This window comes from Drosophila ananassae, chromosome 2R (genome assembly GCF_017639315.1).
Source record: "Drosophila ananassae strain 14024-0371.13 chromosome 2R, ASM1763931v2, whole genome shotgun sequence".
Lineage (NCBI taxonomy): Eukaryota > Metazoa > Arthropoda > Insecta > Diptera > Drosophilidae > Drosophila > Drosophila ananassae.
Genome location: NC_057928.1, coordinates 6,579,411 through 6,596,894, shown reverse-complemented (window position 1 = coordinate 6,596,894; position 17,484 = coordinate 6,579,411). Strand labels below are relative to the sequence as shown.

General features: G+C 45.2%; 2 protein-coding genes across 2 annotated transcripts in view; one reads left to right on the top strand and one right to left on the bottom strand.

Annotated features, from left to right (window-relative positions):
- LOC6506180 (bifunctional heparan sulfate N-deacetylase/N-sulfotransferase) overlaps positions 1-13,080 on the bottom strand; it is a 54,398-nt gene extending 41,318 nt beyond the window's left edge. The window contains exon 1 of the mRNA XM_001958359.4: positions 12,217-13,080. The gene's annotated coding sequence lies outside the window, so the exon portion shown is untranslated. The remainder of the gene's footprint in view (positions 1-12,216) is intronic.
- A 273-nt stretch (positions 13,081-13,353) lies between these two features.
- LOC6493766 (vacuolar protein sorting-associated protein 8 homolog) lies at positions 13,354-17,480 on the top strand. Its single transcript, XM_001958361.4, has 4 exons — positions 13,354-13,603; positions 13,658-14,965; positions 15,019-15,876; positions 15,940-17,480. The coding sequence occupies exons 1-4, from the start codon at positions 13,502-13,504 to the stop codon at positions 17,359-17,361; spliced, it is 3,690 nt and encodes a 1,229-aa protein (XP_001958397.1). The 5' UTR covers positions 13,354-13,501; the 3' UTR covers positions 17,362-17,480.
- The last annotated feature ends 4 nt before the right edge of the window (positions 17,481-17,484 follow it).

Below are 17,484 nucleotides of genomic sequence, written 5' to 3'. Positions count from 1 at the left end.
AACCATTAATTACATTCGGTTGCCGGCGACAAATTGAATTAACTTGTGTCAGAGTGCAGCGTATTGATTTTCTAATTGGGGCCCACGACCACGACCACAAAGGCGAAAGGGCCATTAAAACATCCTTTTCAATGACGCGGAAATTAATAATTTTTAAGTGAATTTCTCTCAAACAAACAGACCTCTGGAAAGGGCACTGGAAGATTGAAACAGAACCAAAAAGAGGCATCTCTGACCATTAAGCTAATGAGGGTCATTGTGGGGCAGCATGTTGGCTCTTCGCACCTTCCAACAAATGGTGATGGCCGCACAAAGGACGACTCGACTCTGCCCCGATGATGATGATGCTGTTGTTTATATACTCCCCTGGCCTGGCTGAACTACCGCCTCGAGGATATCTCCAGGATATGCCGGAGCGGCGGAAGGCCATGGATCCAAAGGACTTTTTAATGTGCCAGCTTCCGGCGGTGGCGGAGAACGGAGACCGGAGAACAAACGGGGAAGATGACGACGCGTCGCACAGTGCTGGGGCGGCGGCGGAAACGGAAGCCAAACAAATATGGCCGACGCCCGCCCGGGCGGACAAAAAAGCAACAATAAAACTTTTTAATGCATTTTTAGAAGCCACAGCTGGGGGTGGATCTTACGCTATGCACAGTGTCTTGAAGTGTTGCCAAAAAGGAGAGCAAATTCTTGAAAATGTTGAAGCTTTAAGGAGGATATTTTTATTTCAATTATTTTAAGATTGTTTACGAAAAGAGTCTTACATTAAAAGTCTACCTACCAATACTTATATTTAATACTTATTTAACTTTTAAGCTTACATTTTTTCTATTTTTTATTGTAAAGTTGAAAAAGGATTGTCGCATTTACCTGAAAAGAAACACAAACACAGTTTTTAATAAAATATTAAACACATACATATATGGACTTATAATTTACTATTCAAATTTAAGAACAAAATAAATACATTACTAATGGTTTTTTCCACCAAAAAAACAGTTCCCAAATCCGAGATTATATTTATTTTTCAGGAATTATTCACACTCGGCTCGTTTCACCAAAATATGATTTAAATGAAAATAAACTTATGCATCGGCCGAGTTTCATTAGCCAGCTTAGCCCCTAATATTCCCGCATTAATTATAAGTTTAGGGTAATTAAATTTTCAAAACATCTCCAGGCGCCCGAACAATGTGCCTCCCCCAGCGGGTGTCCTTACAAATTTTTGATTTGCCGCTGAAATATTTGGGCCAAAATTTATTTGTCTGTACGGAGCAGCGAATATATAATTTACGCCAATTTATTTTTGTCGTTTTTAATGCTCTGGTTTCCAGAGCTTGTGGTTGGCAAACGACGGAGACCGTAAAAAAACAGGAAGCTTTCCCTCTTTCCCGCTGATAATGATGATGATGATGGTGGTGGCAGTGGTGGTAGTGGTGGTAGTGGTGGAGCTGGCATAGAAAACAAAACACAAATGCCGATACGGATGCGGATACGGACAGAATGGAGATGGAGATGGCGATGGAGGCATGTCCGACCCGGGGAGCTGGCCAAATGACGGAGAACAGTAAACAGCACATAACGACAATTTAAATGACATTTTTAGTTGGCATTTATGGTCGAGCAGTGGAGGATAATGGCTCCTCCTCGCTCCTCGCTATCCGCTCCTCCATCCAACTCTATTGCTTTCCTCCCCTGTGGTTTCCATCGAGTATCCTGTGTGTGTGTGTGTCTGGGCCGGTAGTGACATGCGATATTTGATCAATAAACTTGCCAGGACAGCACAGGATACGCCGTGATGTGTGTATCCTGTTTTTTTGCCCGAGCCAGTTCCTGAACTTAGTCTCACCCCTGCTGACTGGCTTATTTTTCCCTTTGACTCGAGCCGCATTCATTATGAAAAGCAAACAAGGTAGACACTAGACGCCACTAGACGCCCCATCAATCCCGCTCCCTTCGCCCCCACACTTCCAGCTTCCACTGCCACTTCTTCTAAAGCGTTTTCGCACGTATTCCTTGCCAGCAGATCAAAGAACCTCCTCGGCGCAGTAGTCGTCGTTCGTCTCTGGCACTCGAGGGGCTTCGCCCTGGCAAAACAAAAACCCTCGGGCCTGTCTCAAGCGTTATTTATTGTTAACGAAATAGCCGCTGCCGCCTACCGCCCATCCCCGAAACTGGCTGGCAAAGCCCTTAGAAGCCACCCCCGATTCACTTGCCGATGCCTTGAGGGCAGGTTAAAGTTAAAGGGTCTCTCGGATTCTAATTCGGATTGGGATCCGCTCAGGGTTGCCAAGCCTGGATGGCCCTTTTGAGGCCGGGGCCGCGGTCGGGGCCAACATTATCATTATTCCGAGCTGTCTGGCAATTAATCAAATGCTAAATGCCAACAAAAACGCATTTGCGGCTCACAAGGCTGTCGACTTTCGGGGCTTAAAGCACATTACAGTAGAGGCATTGGCTTTGGAGAGCGAACAGCGCCGAAAACAAATTCATTTTTGATAAGCAACAAGTCGGGTCTTAATGTATTTCTTTATTATTTTATCAATCAGTAGTAGAGTAAGTAGGTGTGACCTTGTTTTTGGCCAAGAATCCTCAACAAGTTTAATAAATGAAAGCTATAATTAAAGGTTAGTGGAATTAGTTGGCAACCAACCCACAAACCCCAAACTCAGCATTAGTATCTGAACTGAAATCCAACCGCTTTAGCCATCTCCTACTGTAACTCGCTAGCTGTGAGCGAATCTGGTCTGCCCTGGAAGCCTCGTTATTGTTTCAATTGTTTTTGGCCAGCCCCGATGTCCCGATGACAACAAAACTAAATTAACACACGCAGACACACACACTGGGCAGCCCAATCCCGGGCGATCACTACTGTCCTGGTTCTGGTTCTGGTCCTGGAGCTGGCACTGGTCCTTCTTCTGCCCTATCCCCCAGTTTCGCACTCTGTTGTTGGTTCACTTGAACACACAAAGCCAATTGACAGTATGGATGCTCTGAGGGGATTTTCGGGGGCTTTTGGCCCGGGAGATGGGAGGAGGAGCAGGAGTAGGAGGAGGAGGAGGAGCCAATTGAAAGCAGCACACAAGGATTACAATCTATCAGCCCGGCCGGTCCCTCTCCGACTTCCCTCTTCCTCCCTTTCTGGCCGAATTTTTGAACTTGTCAAGGATTCAAAGTTCGAACGCTTCGGACCATGGTCCATATTGGTCACCACCCCCCTCTCACTCCACCTCCTCTGCCAAGGACCTCTGTTCGTTCAACTGCAGCTCAGCTCTTGTCGCATTGCAGCTTGCCGGGTTCAAGTGCTCTGTGTGTGTTAAAACGCTTTTTATTGTTGTAAGTTTTTGGGTGCAAGGTTTATTCCGTTTGCTATTATAGTACAGTCCAGCTCAGATATATGATATCAATTTTGTTATTAAAATTATTAAACATTATATATTTTTGTATATATTATTATAAAATATTTTACTTTTGTTTCATTAATCTTTCACATCTTCCACAAAATAATCTATAGTTTCAAATACAAGACGGGTTCAAATATCGATTTATTATCCATATTCAGCTTAGCTGTCATAAAATGAAAGAGTTTATATTATATTTTATATAAATATACTTATACACATATAGAACAAGAGACAGATATCTTTCACAAATAATCAATTTCTTTCACTAAAGGATGTTGTGTTTTAAGCTTGTGGCCTGAAAAAAGTTTATAAATTTATTAGAGGCTGTAGCTATATTCTTAAAATACTTGGGCATCTGAGAGGTAGAATAAAAAAATCGATTTTTTCAAACTTATTAACAGTTCATCGATTTATAATCGAAACACTAAACTGCAGTTATAAAATAATATATAGTATATTTGATATATAGTCTTTGAGATTTGAATAAGAGACAGATATTTGCAATATCAAAAGAATCTTTCGTTTCAAGCTTGTGGCCTGAAAAAAGCTTATCGATTTATTATCGATTAAATAATAGCTGTAGCTATGATGCTATGATAAAATTAAATCATATATTTTATAGTATTATTAAATATTATTAAGTCTGAGAGGTAGACAGACATCTTTCACAAAAGAATCTATAATTTCAAACTTATGAAGTGAAACAAGTTCATCGATTTATTATCAATAAACAGTTTAGAAGTCTGAAAATTAAAAAACATATGTTTAAATTTAAAACAACATTCTTTAAATACTTTGAAATCAAAATAGATGGAATTCTTGAACTAAAAAATCTTTCGATTGAAACCTGTGGACTGTAAGAAGCTTATCGATTTATTATCGATTAATTAACTGGTTTAACTGTGATAATTTTATATATTATATCACATAATATTCTTTAAATATTTAAAGATCTGAGGAGTAGGCAGACATCTTCAAGAGTATGGCCTGAAAAGTATATCGATTTACCAGCACATTTTCCCGAAAATTCGTTCTATGGAAGCTCTACTGTAGTTGCTCTGGCTTTCAATGACAGCCATGGGTTTTTAGTTCCACCATTTGCATGAGCCAACAGTCCCTGTGTGTGCCTGCCTATCCATGTCTGTATCTGTATCTGGGACTGGCAGGCAACTCTATTACACTATTACACTTAAAACGAGTCAATGAGTTTTAAAAGGGAACAGGACCAATCGAACCAGCAGCCATGTATCTGTGCCCCTGTTCTAGGAGTGTGGGTGTATCTGGGATTGCGTTTGTTTTGCGGCAAGGAGAGGGACCTGAGGTAGATCGGAGTGCACCTTGGGGAATTTGTAATTGAGGCACGTGTAGGGCCAAATGATTGCGATCTTTTGGGCATTTCAAATATGCAATTAACGAACAGTAATTAGAACACAAACGATTGATGGTCGGAGGGAGGCAGTCGGCACTACATTACAATGAGATACTTTGACAACAAAGGCGGTCCAAGCTAATTGCATTAAGTTTGAAACAGTGCGGTGAACAGAGAGCCATTGGGAAGGTGCAGGCTAATATATTTAATTCCGGGGTTTAATTAAAAGTGGGGTGCCCTAATGCAGCCCCTTTAATCAAACTGGGGCACAACCACTTTAAAGTTTAAACACAAATGCAAAGATAAATCTGCCCCGACAATCCGCCAGATAAACTAATATCTCTCCGTCCATATCCGGCACGGGCACGGGCTTTCCACTCCATTGATGACCAACCAAACCGGCGCGCCATTTTACAAATTGACTTTATGCCATTCCGATTCCGATGCCCGACTACCATTGCCCGATTGCCATTCCCAGCCCAAATCCGAACCGGAGCTCCCTTCGAAACGTAATCCTGGCACCGCTCTGCCATCCCTCCCCTGTCCACTCCATGCCACATCGATTCATACAAAATCGGCAGCTTAGAGCAAAGTTTCAGCAACTAAAAACAGCGTCACATAAATGAACCGAGTGGGGGGCAGGCAGGACGCTGGGAGACGCTATTGAGTTCGCCAGAGGTTGGGGCGGAAAATGGGTGCTGCGACGTGGACATGTCACGCACACTTTATCCTTTATCCTGGCAGCGCCGTGGCTTTTGTAAAACGTTTCATTTTCAGTTCTGTCAAAGGTATACAAAACAAAAACTTTCCCACTGGACGGGACGGGACGGGATGGGACGTCCAAAACAGCCAAACGCGTGAAAATTTCTACCCGAATTCTAACCTAACACCCACCTAGCCCCCTAGTTCCCCCTCCCAACTCGACAACATTGCAAAGAACAGCGACCAACATGCAATTAAAATGTAATTTAGTAATGTAATTTGATTTTGTGCTCTATAACTGGCCGGCCATGCGCACTTTTCAATTTTCTAACCTGAAGTGACTTTGATTGTCGGATGGTTACCACGACTGCCCTCCCTTGGGGAGTCAAATGGGAGGGAATGGGATTTAAAGTACTAGATGATAAAGTTTTAGAAGTTCTAGATCTACAAACAATATTATTTGTTTTATAAATTTCTATAATACCCCTTGGGAACTGTTCAAAAAATGTATTTTTATTCGAGCAATTCTTTCGGAGATTACTTACGTCTTTAGTCATAGCTCCATTTTTTCCCAAACTTTTTATTATTTAACGGAAAAAATTAAATTTTTTAATTTATTTTGAAAATAGACTGACTCGATTTCTTTGAACTTTTTCAACCAATCTTGATCAAATTTTAGGGAGTACTTCAAGAAACAAAAAGCTAGTAATTGGAAAAAGTGCAAAATTTAGCAAATTATTCCATATTTTTTCGTAAAAATAATAAATTTATATTTTTAATGAATAAATATTTTAGAATAGTGATAGAGATTTTCATTTTTTCTTTCGAAAATTTCAAGTAAGGTTCTTTAAATCTTTATCTTCAAAAAAGCAAAGATATTGCATTTTTTCGTAAAAACCTCTGCCAAAAATCCAATATGTATTTCTTTCTAATGATGAACTATCAGATCTGATTCTATTAAGATCAGTCATCACCCTTTAAATGTGTATCTTCGCAAAAACAAAATGTTTAATCTTTAAATTCTTTGTTTTTTGTAAAGAACATGTTATAGAAATATACCTTTTTTTCCGTAAAACCATAAAACCCCCTTAACCCCTTGAAAAAACTTTATCTAATTAGATTATATCCAGCATAGCAAGCAGGACTCTAAAATATTTATTTTACAACAAAATGGTTCGTAAAAAGCTTCAAAAAGTGCACGTTAGGGGGGTTGTGAGGGGGAAGGAGATCATGGGATTGGGTGGGTTTTTGGGGGGGTGGCGCTTCAACACTTAAGCGCCGGAACAAAGCAATCAGCGGCGAAGGCGTGCGGGCATGTGTGTGCCGCAAGAGCCACGCATAAATACAAAATATGTGAAAAAATAAAAGAAATAATAAATTGTAAAAAAGCTGCGCCCGTAGCAGAATAGCGTGGCAACTCTGGCTACCACGCCCCCATAAACAAATTTTCCAGCCAGGGGGGCTTAGCTAACATTTTGTACAAATTTTTTACATACTCTAGGAAGGGGTAATCTCATTTTGCATTTAAGATTAAGAATATTTAAACAAAAGCCTTAGGAAACCGTTTCATATTAAAGACATTGGAAAATTAAGGGGGGAATTGGGTTTTTTACAATTATTCTTTTTTATGTATTTTTTAATTTTAAATTTTAATATTTAAATGAATGCCTAATATCTCAAAAATCGGATATCACTTTAATCGAAGCCAGACTAGCAAAGTTATGACCATTATTATACGATATCTTAGAGGTTTCTAATAGAAGTTCGAAACTTTATGGGAATTTTTACAAAAAGTCTTGTTTTTCAAGGCGGTGCTCATCACTGCCCGAAATAAATAGCTCAAATTGGATTTGTCATAATACAAAAAATTGCATAATAAGTCTCGCATTTTATTTCTTGCTTAAAATAAAGATATAGAAGATTTCAAGATAGCAAGAAATATAGATTTTTTGATTGAAAAAACTACACAAATGTTACTTTTTGAAAAAGTTTTTTCATTCAAGTTAACCTATATTCCCCCCTTAAACCAAAAGGTTCTATCCAGAACGTAAATAGTGAATATTGTTATGATTTTTATTTTAAAACTCACAAATTAATGATTATGTGTTAATTTTTCTTTTTTCGCTTAGAAATTATTCATTATCTTTGAACAAAAAAATAAAAATCAAGCATAATCATTATTTTTTCGCTCAGAAATATCAATTATTTCTATATTGTGGTCTATTTATTAAATATTTTAGATATCTCACGGTGCTTTTCCCTCGATCACTCCTTCGTATCATTAAAAATTAAATAAAACTGAATAAAACTCAGAAACTTTGCTCAGAAAATGACAATTATATTATGATTTTTTAAATAAAACTCATAATAACTCCGGTCCCTGGTTTTATCATTTATTTATTTATTAAGAAACTCTTTCTTCCCTCATTCTTATTCTCCTTAAAGTTTAAAAGCTTCTTTTGGTTTACAAATTCTCTAAATATTATAGTTTATAATAGGATTTAAAAAACCCTTGATATCCTGCGAGGTAGAGTACAGGAATCAGCCAAGTGGTCCTAATTCCTCGCCTTTTATTTCGTGGTCTTTAGTTCGCCTTCCTGGTTTTAACGCAGTGTTCAAATTTGTGTTTAACAAAAACACAAAGGCACATGCACATGCTTTGCGGCAGGATCCAGGAGGCAGGAGGCAGTCGGGTGAGACTAAAAAAAGGACTGCACGGAAAAGCGGAAAAGCACGGAGCGGGGAGGACCTTCGAGTTTGAAAAATGTGTGCGAAAAACGGCCAAAAGCTGGGGCATTGTGCGGCCAGCTGGGCTGCAGGCTGCAGGCACACGAGTGTGTGAATGTGGCATTCTGAGCGTGTGTTGGCCAAATAACGGCAACGGCAACAAACTGCAATTGCAAGCCATAGAAAAGTGGGATTGGACAGCTGGTAGGGCCGTCAAATGTTGCAAAACACTTGCAACGCTTAAAAATTTAAAATACAAACAGTGCAGTGCAGATAAAAGGGCCAGGCTCCACCTAATGGAGAACAATATCTAAAGAGGGCTTCCAACCACTCACTGGCAGATACATTTGCTGACAGAACACGCAGTAAGCCGCTTACCCTGAGCTGCAGCCGAGGCAGCTTCTCACAAAACCATCCATCTATCAGTTAAAAATGAATGTTTTGAAAGCCCACAGAAGGCAACAACAGAGGGATTATTTCGAAAGACACTAAACTAGTTCCAAAAGATTAAAATAATACTGAGTACAATCAATACCAGCGCCAGAAATCAGTAATAACTAGCTCTGCAGTTCATTCAAGAGTCTCTCTATGGAAGAGTGAAAAGTTGCAAAAATTATTGCGCATTTTCCCAGGCAGTGGAAATTCTAGGAAATTCCCGTCGAACGGCCGAGGCCAGCATCAGTTTATAAATAGAACGACACTGCTCTCGGCCGGTTTTTATCGGGAATCGGGAGTCCTATTCCGCCGGCTAATGTGGCATCTGCACTGCCGTGCCATCCGCGCCACTAACAACAAACAAAGCCAATTATTAGCATAGTCATTAGCATTGTTGGAGCCGCAGTCACAGTCGAAACCGAATCCGAACCCGAATCCGGACAAATCTCACATGGCAGACGTGCTAATTAGCGAGGACCGCAAAAGAAAATAAAACCAGCAGCGCGGGTTCAATGCGAAATCAATCCGGATGCGGGCTAGGAGCCACCCACTCGCACACGTCCTGCATAATCCTTTGGAGCACCTACATCCATGTATTCTGTTAAAGGGCAGCCCATTTCTCTCCCGCTCTGGCAGCAGCAAATCATAATCACGGAGGAGCTGGCAAAAAGGACTCCCAGACAGGCAGCAAATCATTTATTAAGACGCCCCCTTCCACTATATCTTCATCTCTTTGGCGAGCTCTTTGGGCCCGGAATAATGGCTAAGCCGAGTGCACTGAGCAGCGAGTGCCTGAAAGGAGTATGAAGGAAGGGCTGAAGGATGGCCGGAGGAAACTGGGCCACTCAATGCATCATCATCCTAAGCCGCATCAAACGAGATTTGTCAGAGCGCAGTGAGCCCGGCTCAGACACAATGGATTGCCGTGGAGAATGGACCAGAAGATTAGGTCCCAGATCGGCTTTGCTCGAGAACGGAATGAGCCGTGAAATTAAATAAGAAACTAGGTCTTAAAAAGAGAGACTTATTCCTGAGACTATGACTGCCACTGCAATTTTCCTGTCCAAATTCCAATTAATTAAAATTATTCACAAGCTAATGACAGTTGGCCCCAAAAGCTGCTCTTCCGGTTTCTGGACAACAAGAGCCACCGATCCAAAGTCTAATTATAAAAGTATTGCATCAGAGAACCACTCCAGGAATGCAGAATCGGACAACTGGTTCCAGGGCCAAGAGGCCCCAAATCAAACAAAATGACGAAAGCACCTCCTCCTGCCCTCCATCCTCCATCCAAGGGGCAGGACAATGTTGCAGAAGCACCCGGGCACCCAGGCACCAGTGCACCATCGCACAATATGTTGCCAGCTGTACAATGGGCCACTTAAACGACAACAATAAAAAATTATTAGAATGCCAAAGGCAGCCCGGGCAACTGAGGCAAAGGACTCGGGTAAGGACTCGGCCAGGACTCAGGCCGGCACTTCATAAATCTAGTAAAGGCATATGAAATACGAGTATCCTGTGCCGAGTGCAGAGCCAATCATGTAGCATACATCCAGGGGAGCTGGCATGAAAGGGCACTGAGAAAAATAAATTATTTCAATATTATATATTTTTATTTAAAATAATATATATTATAAATTGTATTTTTAACATGCCTTTTACTGGATATAGCTCTTAGTTTTTTTTTTCTCAGTGCATCAGAGACACAGACAACCTTGTTACCACTTTTTCTGCATGTCCAGACCGCCCAGGACCAGGACCAGGACCCACTCTCACTGGCCGCTTGTGATTTATTAACAAGCTATCGTTTATCATGTGGCCAACAAAGGGTTAATGTCTGAGGGCCGGCTCCCTGAGTTATGCACCAACAGCTGCAAGTTGTAGCGATTCCGCAGCAATTGCCAATTTGCTGCATGCCGCTGGATGGGGCAGGGCCAGGGCCAGGGGGTCGCCCCCGGAAGGGCGCCCCTAAAATATCTGAGAGGCAGCCAGATAAACAATCGCCGCAAGATAAACAAAAGCAGAAAGTCACGAAAAGTATGTGCCACAAAAACAAAAACCAAAGCTATGGGAGCCGCGGAAAGAATGCCACACCGATAATTTATGTGCGCGGTGCAAGTTTATAAAATATTAAGATATTTCCCCATTAAGCGGAACCTGGAAAATATGCCCATAACTTATCTCAAAAATATTTGTTTTGAGCGCTTTTCCGGCGAGATCTTCTTCGGGGCGACCGGAGCGTGTTGAGGCGTTTAATTCCCATGTGGGCGGCTGGTCAGAAACTGGTCGGGAGAGCGGCGGAAAGGGGCATGGACCGAACGAGACGCAAACAAGTTGCCAGCTGGAAAGGAGTCTGGCGACGTGGGTGCCCAGTGCCAGTGCCGGTGCTGGGGCCAAGATAAAATGTTGACCAATAAATTTTGTGACCATGAACGACAAACACACAGAGCGAGGAGAAAATAAAAGGCGCGACCAGAAAAGGAACAAAAGGGGCGATTAGAGGGAGGAGGCCCGACAACTGCCGAATGCCCTGCCTGGAACTGCCCAGGAAGGTAATAAACAGGTTCTGCACCTCCCAAGGCTGTCGCTGGAAGCAAGTGGATGGAAATCATGCCAGTTTCCAAGAAATCAATAGGAAGCATTAGAGTAAGGGGCTCTACCTAAGGAGGTTAACCTAAAAATTCAATTTTAATTGAAATTCTATTCCCGAAGAAGTTGACGTCATTTTATTGCTATTTTAAGTTTAAATCGTTTACAAATTATTTGTTTTTTATAACTTAAATAATTATATACTTTTTTTTGTATACTTCAATATTTATTTAATAATAGCAGCCACTAATTAAAGAGTTCAAGAGCTCACTTAGTGATAAGAAATGGCATTTCGCATTTAAATCTAAAGATGAGAGACACCTAACCCTCTATTGGATGAGCAAAGTGGTAATAAAATAATAAAAATAATACTAATAAATAAATAATAATAAAATAAACTATTTTAAAATAGTTTATAAATATAGTTAATATTTATATAGTAATAGTTTTGTAAATAGCCTTGTATGCGGTAGAGGGTTAAGCTACTTAAATCTTAATCTACGCTAATTTAAGGCTAATACTAAACGAAATCCTATACATTCTTGGTCTTAAGGACCTTATGCCTTCATAATAGTCCCAGGACTCTCAGTTAGGGTATCAGAAATGTGGAAAAACTAGCGCGACTGGCGACTTGCGACTGGAGACTGGCGACCGACGACGTCCCATCGACAAGTTGGGGCCAATAAGTGTGATGTGCGAAGGAAGTGGAAGGGGGAACGCCGAGAGGCAAAGGAGAGGCCGAAAGTGCTCCACCAGCTCCACATTCCCGACTCCGCTGGCGTTATCTCGAGGCCGTAAGCGAGGCTGCAAGAGCGTGTGTTTGCTTACGAATGAGTCTGCTCTACCCTACACTACCAAAGGTGCCGCCGTCGCCACTAGTTGTCAAGTTCATAATTATCGCCACCCGGCTGGTAATCAGCTATGGTAATTGGCCAGACAAAGGCCAAAAATTGGGCAATAGTTTCGACTGCTGCTGCTTCTTACCTGTCGCATCAATGACGCACGCTGCCGACGCTGGCAGAGGAGTTTACGCAGAAACTCCCCCGCTCCCGCTCACACTCACACTCCCACTCCAGCTCTTCTGTCTCTCTCCAACACAAACGTGTTGCGCTCACCAACACCAGTGCAAAATTGCACAGCTGAGCCTGGCCAGTGCAACGAATGTGAGGCGCAAAACAGAGGGCCGAAAACCACGTTGTGTGTCAATTCGCTATGGAAGCTACTGGCTTCGATCTTGAATTATTTGTTTATCTGGCCTCTGGCACGTGAATCGACATCGGAATTCCACAAATTCTTGCACTTCTTCGTTTTCTACATTTGTTTACGTCACTGTCACACACACACACCAGCACACCAGACACACACACTCGGGTGAATGGAAGGCGCGTAACGTGAGAGGAAGCGTAGGCGAAAGAGAGAACAGGGCAAAATTCGCAAATACCGCCGCTTGCTCATATAAACAAAATTTAAATTTACTTCTGCACTCCCCCTCCGAATCTCACAAGGCGATTGAATCCATCAGAAGATGCCTAACTGCTGATGCTCATTTTTGGCAGCTTTTGTTTCGCGGAAGCGTCTCGCGGGCATCAAACATAATACAAAATCGGAATTTCCACGCTCGTCCTCAATGGCGATGAACCCAGAAACCTTTTCCGCCGATAAGACTGGGGGATTATCGCGCACGGCCGCCAAATTGTTTTTGTTCGCCAGACGCCCGCAATTGCCTAACGCACATTTTATTGCACTTTAATTAGTTTGCTGGCCAGAAAATCGTCCGCTGCCGAGTACCAATCGCGATGAAAACAAAAACAAAGTGTGGCCAGCGAGCAGATGTACCAGGTAGTGGGCGTGCGCCCCCCTTAAATCTTGCTCTTGTTTTTTGGACAAAACGTACAACGGTCTTACTAATCTGGAACAGAGTTTCCTCATAACTCCAAATATATTTATGACTCTCGCTTTTATAGAAAAATCTTTTTTAAATCAAGTGAAAAATAATACGAACAGTAGTTACATCTTTAAAAATAAATTTAATATAGTTCGCAAAATTAAGGGGAATCCCCAGAGCCACATGACATTTGGTAGTGCTCGTAAACTTAAAAAAAACACAGAGGATTGACCGAAAGAGAAGCAAGATAATGTGTGGGACCAGTCTTCATCGGCCCACCTACCAACACTGTCCAATAAATGGGCGTAAAATTTCATTGATAAAAAACAAAAGTCGAAAATTTCGAGTTTGGGGGGTAAATAAAGAGCGAACGGACCAGGGAGCATGGCGGAGCTGAAGGCCCCGTCGCTGCAATCGCTGCTGGAATCGGAACGAGGATCCACAGACAGCCTGCTTGCCGAATCTTTGCAGTTGGACTTCGAGGATGTAAGTTACAGGTTACATGAAGTTACAAGTAGTTGACAAATTTCCCTCTCCCAGCTGGATGATGCCGAGTTTGCCATACCGCCCACTGATGTGCTGCCCACGCTGGAGACGGTGCTCAGCGAGTTCGAGGCGGACTCGGACGTGGCCTCCGAGCTGGGAATGCCGGTGCCGCACGCAACGCCCACACCCTCGATTGGAGAGGACTCCGCCGTGCGCACAGATGGTCGGAGCGGAGGAGGCTCCATCATGCGATACACCTTGCTGCACGGCATATCCGCCCAACTTTCTTCGGCCGCCGATCGTGTGAACGCCGGAGCCGCGAGTTCCTGTGCCGTGGCCGCCTACATCGCTGTGGGGACGTCCCACGGCCACATCCTCAACTTTGATGTCACCCAGACCCTGCGCTGGGCCCACCAGGACAAGCACGGACAGGGTGCGGTGGCCAGTCTGGCGTTCAATGCGGACTCTACGAGGCTGCTGGCCGGGTTCGCCCGGGGATTGGTGACCATGCTGGACACACAGACGGGCGACGTCCTGCGCGAGTTGTTCGATGTGATAACCCCGAACACTGGTGTGCTGCATGTGAAGTGGACGTCCAGATCGTCCTTGGCGCTGTGTGCCGACGCCGGTGGATCCGTGTGGTCTCTCAGCTTCACCCGGAAGCTGGGCATTCGCGGCTGCAGCTCCAGGTGCTTGTTTTCGGGAGCCCGCGGAGAAGTCTGTGCCGTGGAGCCCTTGATAATGGACGCCCATGGCCGCCACGAACTCGACCAGTACTGCATTGTCGCCTTGGCCACGTTGTCCAAGTACTTCATCGTTACCGTGCGGCCCCGATTGAGGGTCATCAAGTACCACGTCCTCCAGGGCCCGCCAGACTGCTTGCCTTTGCTGGCTTGGCACTTGGTTCTCATCCAGGCAGCAGATGCATCCCGTTCCGTGGATCCCGTCATCGTTGTGGGACGCGGGAATCAGCTATTCTTTCACCAGTTGTTCGTTTCCAATGGAAGGATCACTCTTCTGTATCTCCGTCATGTCCAGCTCCAGGGTAACCTGTTGTCCGCCCACTGGCTGGGCCCGAAGTGCGTAGCGTCGCTAGACACCGCTGAGATACTGCACCTGGTGGACGTGCGGTCCAGCAAGGAGCTCGAGTGCATGGATATGGCCAATGCGGGCCTGGTCTATGGTTCCGCGCAGTTCAAGGGCCTGGCCACAGGCGGAAACGTCTCTCCAGCCTTCGCCCTAGCCGGATCCAATGCCTGCTACAATTCCGTGGTGTCGAGGGGCACGCAACTGTACGTCTTGGGCGCCAGATCCCTGCACATCATCGGAGTTAGGACCTGGTCGGAGAGAATAAGCTACCTGGTAAGCTTGGTGCAACTAATAACACCCATTTATTATCCATTTTCCGCCCTTAGGTGAAGCACCATCGCTGGCAGGAGGCTTGCCAGTTAGCCCTCGACGGCTACATCGCGTCCGTCGACCGCCCGAGGAAAAGGGCCCAGGCCAAGGAGCGCATCGTTATGCTCTTCAAGGAGTACATAGCCAACTCCGCCCGGGCCCCGGACTATTGCCTCGGATCCATTGTAAACTGCCTGATCACCGTGGGGGAGCTGGAGCTGCTCTGGACCCAGCTGTGGGAGAAGCTGCAGAACACAAGCTCCGAGCTGTTTCTGCAACACATCTCCGAGCACATCGAGCGCGAAACCATCAGGAGTGTCAATCCCGTGATTTCCCAGGCCTTGGTGGAGTACTGGCTGCAGCACTCGCCGGCAAAGCTGGAGCAGCTCATCCTGAAGCTCGACTGGATGTGCCTCGATCTTAACCAGGTGCTGAAGGCGGTGAAGAAGCACCGATTGTTCAGAGCACAAATCTACCTCAACACGCGAGCTCTAAACGACTATACGGCGGCGCTGACAGAGCTCCTACCTCTGGTGACTCTGGACGAAACGGATTTGGGGAACTGCCTGCTAGTCTATGTGTCCAGCTGCCTAGCTGGCAGGGGCTATCCCAGCGGGGACATTCCCGCCGAACAAGTCCATCAAGTGAAGCACGATGTGCTGCGTTGCCTGACGTCGCAGCACTCCAAGGAGAACGCCGGAGACGAGCTGCCCTATCCATACTTGAGAGCTCTCCTCAAGTTCGACACTCGCGAGACCCTGAATGTGATTTCTCTGGCATTCCAGGAGCGGGAGTTCAGCAACGAGCTGGGCTTCTCCCACCGCAAGAGAATCATCTACCTACTGCTGGAGATCATGTCGCCCGAGGATGCAACAGTAAGATCCCACCTTCTAGTGTTCTAGTGTTCCATGTTTTTAACGCGAATATCTTCACTCTAGTGGGCCGAGATCGGATGTTTGTTGAACTTCATAGCTCAGCAGATATCGATGCAGTGCCTGCCGCGAGACAGGCAGCTCCTCGAGCGGGTGTTGAGCCACCTGGCGCAGGAGGAGATCGCCCACGAGAGTAGCCGGCAGCACTCGGAGAGGGAGAGTGCCTGGCACGAGTTGCTCTCGTCCAACTGCCTGGCGGAAATCAGCAGCGACGAGGAACAACTCCGCCTGGCGGAGAAGGCCAGGTGCTACTATGTGGTGGAGTACCTCTTGGAGAAGCTGCAGCGCTACGACACCATCCTGGACTGCTACATCCGGAACGAGGCCAGGCACGAAACCATGTTCGCCTACATGGAGCGGCATGTGGCCAACCCAGAGAGATGCATTTACGAGCAGTTGAAGCGGCATCTGCGGGAGTTGTTGGACATCAATCCGAAGGAAACAACGCGTCTTCTGGCCCTGCACTACCCCGACAGGATCTACGAACTCCTGGATAGCCTGAGGAGGGAGGAGAGTCTGCTGTTCGTGTTCCTCAAGTGCCTCAACGATCGAAAAAGCGAACTGGAGCCCAGCCAAATGGAGATGCTCCTCGAGCTCTACTGCAAATTGGAGTCCGCTGAGGTTGTGGAGGAGTTCCTGCGCTCGAACTCGGGATTCCGCATAGAGAAGGCCATTGCCATAGCCGAAAGGTATCATCTAAACCGATCTGTGATTTATCTGTACGAGAAGCAGGAGAGTTACGCGAAAGCCTTCGAACTGTCCATGGATCTGCTGAAGTCTGCGAGTGGCGAGGAGGCTTCCAAGGAGGCCAAGGAAATATCCGCCTTGCTCGCTCGATCGGTGGAGACTCTGCCAGCTGCGGAACTGGAACGCTGCTGGTTCTCGCTACTGCAATACGTGTTGCCCCACCAGGAGCTGCAGTCCATAACTAAGTCCCTGCTGCACGAGGCCTCGCAGCACATTGACCTGCACAACTTGGTGCAGCTGATCATGAACACCCACAATGTGTCGAGCAGCTTCGGCGACATCAAGGACCTCCTGATGGGCATGCTGGACAGTTCGAGGCACAAGACGGAGGCTCTGCGCACTGCTTCGGAGAACTTGTGTCAAAATCTCCATCTGGAGTTCGCCGAGCGCCATCGGCAGTCGCTTCGGGGTCTCTGGGTGGCGACCACGAAGTGTTGCGTGTGTCTCCAGCGGCTCTTCGACCGCACCCCCGTGCTGGTCCTGGGCGGCTGTGGCCATGCCATGCACGAAACCTGCTCGGAGAAGGCGGAATCTGCCGTCGCGGAGTGTCCACGGTGCTATGAAGCTCTCCAGGAGCCCACATTGAGTTTGCCACGACCAAATAAGAGCCTTCTCAGTATTTCCTCGTCCTTGGAGATGGGTGCTCTGCAGCTGAAGGCTCCGCCCAGGCGGTTCTGCTAGTCGGCCTCCATTCGCTACTGTTTTCGTGTATATTCCGTTTAATCCTCTATCTGTATTTATTGTATTGTATTTTGTGTATTGTACTGTGTAAGTAAAGCAATTGCATGATGGAACTCCAACGCT